Raw genomic sequence first — 7,928 nt, forward strand, 5'->3', positions numbered from 1 at the left:
ATAAGAAAAAGAAAGCAGAGATCGCTTCAGCTGTAATATCCTAACAAATGAAAAAAAATGCATAGAAATAAAAAAATACACAAATAAAAAATACATAAATATGTTAAATCTAAATATATATAGTTTTAACAGAGAAAATAATCTCTGTGTGAACAAGATATGATGGTGGAAAACAGCATAGCGAATATATCCTACAGAAGCGAACAGAAATAACCAGGCAGAGTGATGGCTTCTGCTGCACTGCGTCAGATGAGAAAGCTCTGAGCATCACATAAACATTCTCAATACATAAAAAGGCAGGAAATGCACAGAAACAAGGCCTCGCCTGCGGACTGCTCTGCTGCAGCAGCGTTGGTACTCACCGGTTACGCAGATAGATTCCAGCATTTTGTCGCCGCTGCTCCCTGGTAGCTATACTGTATGTGATAGGGAGTTACGATGGAGCGAGGAGCATTAGGTTGAGTTTTGACAGTGGTCCAGCATTTTGCTGTATACAGGCATTATGGTTTGGTGCAGTGCATGAGAATTTCTGGTGTATTTCCAAGTGACAGACGGAGAGCTGGGCTCTCTCCTCACATTCAGCCTGTGGCTATTGTCCCTCTCCTGGTGACAGCAGTGGCAGCTTCATGCCGGCGTGCTGTAGAGCTCTACCTTGGTCTCCATGACAACAGCTGCACTACATCACGGATCAAATAAAAAGGAATTCATTCTAGAGCTGAACTTTTACAGGCGGCCAACTCCCACCAATCCCAGGCTCAGGTAGTATGAAGAATAGTTATACAACTAGTGGCCTACAGGGACATACGTCAGAATGCTAAATGCATCCTCTCCGCAGACCCATAATGTACAGACTTGCAGATACATCAGGTCTCCTTATTTTGTACAAAGAAAAGCAAAAATCAAATAATAATAATAATAATAAGCAGTCAAAATGCAGATGAAGAAAACTGCAGCTCCTGCAGGAGAGACGTGAAGATGATATTTTTCACTGATGATAACACCTCATTGTTGGGAGTTCCATACCAATGATCACTGCACTTATTTTTTAAACTCCTTCCCAAGAGATCCTTTAATAACTCTTAAAGCGCAGCAATCACCAGGATTTTCCTATATAACCTAAAGCCAGCGCTACCCTGGCACTATCAGGCTGATTCTATACATAAATGTAGTGATCCGCTCGGATGTTTAGGTTTTTGAAATTAAAGAAAGTAAAGTTTATCAAATCGTCAGCTTCTTGAGTGACAGCAGCCGAGGATCAGATCATATCTGGGGGGTATTCATAGTTATCCCCACCCCCTGTTAGAAATAGCATAAGTATTATACAAATGATCCACTTTTTCTCTTGCAGGACCTGTGTGCAGGGCCGTCATCAGGGCATTACTACTGAGACTAGTGTAGGGGGCCCGATGAAGAGGGGGAGCCTGGCTGAGCCAGGGACAATTACATAGCTTTATTAAGCCCCGGGACAGACGCCCCCCCCCCTTCACAGCCCCCAACCAGTCACAGCCGCAGCAGAGGACCCCGGCAGTGTCCTTTTGCAACTATACACGTGGCTAATTTGCATCGTATGCAAATTCGCCACGTGTTCTGGATACACCGGATATGCAGCTGCATACTTGGTGGGCTGGCGGTGCATCTGCCCTGGGCGCAACTGTGAGGGGGGCGCTGTCGGGCTGCCTGATGCGTCAGTGTGAAAGTCTGCCTGGGGGCTGCATTTGCGGCTCCGTAGTGGAAGCCGGTTATTCTCTATCACGCTGGGGCCCTTGCTCCCGGTCAGTAATGAGGGCAATCTGACCTGTTGTCCAGAGCTCCAGGCTTTGGGGGGCCCTGGTCAGATCGCCCTCATCACACGCTGCGTGCTGGGCAGGGAGTGATCTTGCAGCTCCGCACAGTCAGTGCAGGCAGCGGAACGCAGGAATCTCTCCTCTTTTCCCTGCCCGGCACTTTCTCTGTGACACACGCGGTGTGCCCTGATGACGTCAGCACTGCGCGCGCGTGTCATTTCAAAAGTTCCTGCCCGGCCGGCAGTAAAAGAAGCGGCACAGCGGGGACCTTCACGAAGAGAAGCAGCGGCGGGGCCCCCTAGGAGAACAGCATCGACACAGCCAGGGCCCATACAAGAGGAGAAGCAGCTCGGCGGGGGGGCCGTATGGAGGTGCCTGAGGAGGGAGAGGTGAGTGGTGACAAATAACCTGAGGAGGGGACAATGAGGTGGGGGGAAGTTACTGGTGACTAATACTGGGGGTGTAGCAGTAGCTTAGCTACCGTGCTGGCCGTTGCCCCGAGCTACTGCCTCCCAGGGTCATGTTAAAACAGTTTTTTTTTGTGTGCTGTTTTAAACTGTAATTTCCTTTTGCCATCTAGCAAATCAAGCGGTTTTTTTTCTAGGAGGAGGGGAGAGGGGATTTAATACCTGAGCGCTGCAGAGGCAGGGAAGCTCTAAAATTCCCCCGTGCAGGACCTGAGATGACGTCATGCCATGTCACCCCCATGTGGGAGGAGCCAGATGTTTCTCATTGCCTTTCGTCATGTGGCCTCATCTGCTACAGCTACTCAAGAGTAGAGATTAGCGATGTTCGAGGTTCGCGGTTTGCCAATATCATGTTCGAGTGATTTTTGGGGGTGCTCGAGATCGAACTCAAACTCGAGCTTTTTGCTAAAAACTCGACAGTTCGAGTTATCTTCGAGAATGGTTCGATGACCAAAAGCAGAGCTTTTTGCAGCTACAGGGTGCAGGGAGCCATCGTTGGCAGGCTGCGGTAAGCTGGTAACCAATGTAAATACGGGTATCCAAGCAAAGCACTTTGCTTGGTAACCCAATATTTACCCTGGTTACGTGTGCAGGGAGCCGACACTTCCCCGCTCGGCTCAGCCCCCTCCTGCACTAGGCATGTACACACACACTCACACTCACCTGTCCCCAGCCATGCAGTCCCCGGCACTGACGTCCTCAGCGCCACATGGCACTCCACCGCCTGCACACATCGCCCCGCTAGGCTCCACCCAGTTCGCACTCCGCCGTCTGCACACATGGCCCCGCTAGGCTCCACCCACCTCACACTCCGCACACATGGCCCCGCTCGGCTCCACCCATCTCGCACTCCGCACACATTACCCCACTTAGCTCCACCCACCTCGCACTCCACACACATTAGCCCACTTGGTCCACCCACCTCGCACTCCGCACACATGGCCCCGCTCAGCTCCACACACCTCGCACTCCGCACACATTACCTCGCTTGGCTCCACCCACCTCGCACTCCGCACACATTACCCCGCTTGGCTCTACCCACCTCGCACTCCGCACATATTACCCTGCTAGGCTCCACCCACTTCGCACTCCGCATACATGGCCTCACTCGGCTCCACCCACCTCGCACTCCGCACACATGGCCTCGCTTGGCTCCACCCACCTCGCACTCCGCACACATTACCCCACTTGGCTCCACCCACCTCGCACTCCGCACACAATACACCGCTTGGCTCCACCCACCTCGCACTCCGCACACATTACCCTGCTTGGCTCCACCCACCTCACACTCCGCACATATTACCCCGCTAGGCTCCACTCACCTCGCACTCCACACACATTACCCCGCTTGGCTCCACCCACCTCGCACTCCGCACACATGGCCCCGCTCGGCTCCACCCACCTCGCACTCCGCACACATTAATGCCGACCCGAGACTGTGACTAGCGGTGACGTCACAGGCTCCCGCGATACTTGGCTGTGAAGGAGGCAGTCATTGAAGTCAGTGACAGCTCTGCTATCAGCAGTGCAGGAGATTGTCCCCGCAGGTAATGTACCTCGCTCCTGACAGCAGCACTTGTCATGCCCTGCAGTGACCTGGGCTGACCTATTAATGTTAGCTCAGGTCACTGCATTGCTCTCCCAGCCAATGGGGAACATTCTTTTCTTCATTGACTGGGACATTGACTATGGTATGGATCATCATGGGAACCCCTTGGATTACAGCAGACCTGGATTTGTTTTCCTTTCTAATAAATTGGTGAAAAAGGGAATGTTTTGGGGAGTGTTTTTTTCAAATAAAAATGTGTTTGTCGTCTATTTTTTTTATTACTGACTGGGTTGGTGATGTCGGGTATCTGATAGACGCCTGACCTCACGAACCCCAGGGCTTGATGCCAGGTGACATTACCCATCTGGTATTAATCCCATATATTACCCCGTTTGCCACCGCACCAGGGCACGGGATGAGCTGGGGCAAAGCACCAGGATTGGCGCATCTAATGGTTGCGCCACTTCTAGGGCAGCTGCGGCCTGCTATTTTTAGGCTGGGGAGAGTCCAATAACCATGGACCTCCCTAGTCTGAGAATATCAGACCCCAGCTGTCCGCTTTACCTTGGCTGGTGATTGGGGGGACCCCCACGTGTTTTTTCTTTTTTTTAATTATTTATTTATTTAAAATAACAGCATGGGGTGCCCTCAGTTTTGGATTACCAGCCAAGGTAAAGCTGCCGGCTGTGGTCTGCAGGCTGCAGCCGTCTGCTTTACCCTAGTTGGCTATCAAAAATAGGGGGAACCCTACGTCGTTTTTTTTTAAATTTATTTTTTTTTTGGCTAAATACAAGGCTAAGCACCCCTTAGTGCCACATGAAAGGCACCAAAGAGTGCAAAATTACAAAATGCAGGAGAGTGGGACATGATGTGTCTTTCTGCCATTATAATGACAGAAAAAACTGATATGAAGTGTACAAGCACAGAAAAATCACCAGAGCGCTCTACGCTGTGAAAAACAGTAGAAAATGGCACTGGAGTGAACGTGTGACCGCCTCATGTAGGTTGAAGCTATGGATCCTGGATAAATTTATGTATTTTCCCTCCTTCAGTTTTTTTACAGTACGCAAAAAAAACGGAAGGCACACGGATGACAAACGGATGACATACGGACCGTATACGGAACGGAAACTGATGCCACACGGATGCACCCGTGAAAAAAACGGACCGTTTTTTGTGGACAGCAAAAACGGGTCAGTCGTGTGAATGTAGCCTTATTCTGATCTGCCGTTTATAAACAGCAGGCAGAAATAAGTGAATAGCGCCCCCCAGTGTCAGAAAATCTCCTCCCCGGTCTCCCCCGGTTCCCGATGTCGCCAAACTGCCCTCCCACCGACCCCCTCCCGGAAATCCAAGATGGTCGTACGCACAGCAGCGCGCCGGCCGCATTCACCCTACTCCTCTGATTTCTGTTGCATGTGCCATGACACATGTGACAGAAAACTCCTCCCCAGGCCCTGCCAGGTCACCCCCTATATCCCCACCGGTGTTTCCTGGTGCCCCACGGTACCTGTGCAGCGTTGATCCCCCCGGCCCTCTCCTTCACAATAGATGCTGCTGCATGCACAGAGCGGCTGTCAGCTCAGCTTCCTATGTTCAGACACAGTGAGTGGTGCTAACCATGCATCTGTAAGCTACTGCAATGCCCTGCTCATGAGGTAAGGAACATAGTTGATCAGGAGAGCTATACTACATTTCCAAATGGAGGTATTTGATTTTATAGTTGCCCTGCTGAACGACTACCAAACATGAGAGTCCGTTATATGCCACAAGAAAACACATCTAAATAGCGAGCTCTGTTGTTTTGTATTTATTCAGCTGGAAAACTGGACTTAAAGGGGTATTCCATCTCCAAGATCCTATCCCCAATATATAGTAGGTGGAATAGCAATAATATCAGCAAATACCAATATTTGGAAATGTAGAATAGTTCTCCTGATTAGGCATGCCCTTACCTCATGAGCAGGGCATTGCAGCTTTGGTAGCAACAGTTACGACATGGACTCTGCTGCTGTGGACCCGGGGAGAGTGGGTTCATTGCACCCACACTCCTCACATGGAGGGTCTGCACTCCTAGAAAATGGGGTTACATTCCATGAGCGTGTCCCCCCATATTCTAGACGGTCCAGATTTATCGTGGGACCCCTTATTTTTTTTCCTTATAATAAATTGGTGAAAGATGGAATGTTTTGGGGAGTGTTTTTTCAAATACATTTTTTTTATGTCTATTTTTTTGCTAGTACTGACAGTTTGTGACGTCGGGTATCTGATAGACGCCATGACATCACAAACTGCTGGGCTTGATGTCAGGTGACTTTACAGCTAGTATCAACCCCATTTATTACCCCGTTTGCCACCGCACCAGGGCACGGGATGAGCTGGGGTGAAGCGCCAGGATTGGCGCATCTAGTGGATGCGCCATTTCTGGGGCGCCTGCGGCCTGCTATTTTTAGGCTGTGAAGGGCCAATAACTATGGACCTTCCCACCCTGAGAATACCAGACCACAGCTGTCCACTTTACCTTGGCTGGTGATCCAATTTGGGGGGGACCCTACTTTTTTTTGTAATTATTAATATTTATAAAATAATTATAAAAAAAGAGCTTGGGGTGACCTCCACATTGGATCCCCAACCACGGTAAAGCTGCCAGCTGTGGTTTTCAGGCTACAGCCTTCTGCTTTACCCTAGCTGGCTATCAAAAATGGGGGGACCCAACGTCATTTTTTTTTTTAACTATTTTTTTAAATAAAACAAATTAATGGGCTTCCCTGTATTTTGATTGCCAGCCAAGGTAACGCCAGGCAGATGGGGGTGGCAACCCGTAGCTGTCTGCTTTATCTGTGCTGAGAATCAAAAATACCGCAGAGCGCTACGTCATTTTTTTTAAAGATTTATTTTTACAGCACTGTGATATCCAGCAATCAAAATACAGGGAAGCCCTTTTTGTTTTTAGTTATTTAAATAAATAATTAAAAAAAATATATATGGGCTCCCGCTGCATTTTTTATATTGCTAGCTAAGGGTAATCCAAGCAGCGACTGGCTGCTTACCCCCACTGCTTGGTGTTACCTTCACTGGCAATGGAAAATCCAGGGAAGCATTTTTTATTTTTTTTGCCAAAAAAACTACAAAAAAAATTACGTGAGCTTCGCCATATTTTTGTATGCTAGCCAGGTACAACAGACAGGTACGGGCTGCCCCCAACCCCCAGCTGCCTATTTGTACCCGGCTAGGTACATATATAGGGAAGCCCTTTTTTTAATTATTTCATGAATTTCATGAAATAATTTAAAAAAAAACGACGTGGGCGTCGCCCCATTTTTGTGTCCAGCCGGGTACAACTAGGCAGCTGGGGATTGGATCCGCAGCACAGGTTAGCCCGAGCTTTCTGGGCCCCTCTGCTGCGAATTGCAGTCCGCAGCTGCCCCAGAAAATGGCGCTCTCATAGAAGCGCCATCTTCTGGCGCTGTATCCAACTCTTCCAGCTGTTCTGATGCTGGTGGCTCTCTGGGTAATAATGAGTTAATACTAGCTTTGTTTTACTAGCTAGTATTAAGTCAGAGATTCTTAATGTCAGGCAAGTTTGACCCAGCCATTAAGAATCTCCAATAAAGGGTTAAAAAAAAGACACCACACAGAGAAAAAATACTTTAATAGAAATAAATACACAGACACACTTAGAGACTCCATGTTTATTACTCCCTCTTATCCCTCCACGATCCATGGTCTTCTGTCTTCTTTCTCCTTCAGCCCATGCAGCTCTGCTCCATCAGCAGCACTGCATGGGAGAAAGACGCTGCTGCTCCCCGTGCAGGCTTTTCACTCTGTGAGTGATCAGTGCTGCTGGCTGTTAGCAGTAACGTCACCGCTGACAGACGGGTTACCATAGCAACGGTGCTCCAATCACGTGATTCCCGGTGCCGCTGCGTGCTGTTAGCGGTGACGTCACCGCTAACAGGCGCGTTGCTATCGCAACGGTGATCTCCGTTATTGACCGGCTGTGTCAGCCGGTCAATAACGGAACGGGGAAGCAGAACGGGGAGTCGACCGTGTGCCAAAGCATATCGCCGGTACACGGCGATACACAAACGTGCACCGTGTACCGGAGAGATGCAATGACAGGACCTA

The 7,928-nt window shown here is 49.3% G+C and overlaps 1 protein-coding gene across 1 annotated transcript in view; it reads right to left on the reverse strand.

Annotated features, from left to right (window-relative positions):
* MATCAP2 (microtubule associated tyrosine carboxypeptidase 2) overlaps window positions 1–748 on the reverse strand; it is a 46,262-nt gene extending 45,514 nt beyond the window's left edge. Inside the window, exon 1 of the mRNA XM_075315130.1 lies at window positions 363–748. Within this exon, the coding sequence (XP_075171245.1) occupies window positions 363–387 (25 nt within the window). The 5' untranslated portion in view covers window positions 388–748. The remainder of the gene's footprint in view (window positions 1–362) is intronic.
* Between the last annotated feature and the right edge of the window lie 7,180 nt (window positions 749–7,928).

Source organism: Anomaloglossus baeobatrachus, chromosome 6 (genome assembly GCF_048569485.1).
Source record: "Anomaloglossus baeobatrachus isolate aAnoBae1 chromosome 6, aAnoBae1.hap1, whole genome shotgun sequence".
Classification (NCBI taxonomy): domain Eukaryota; kingdom Metazoa; phylum Chordata; class Amphibia; order Anura; family Aromobatidae; genus Anomaloglossus; species Anomaloglossus baeobatrachus.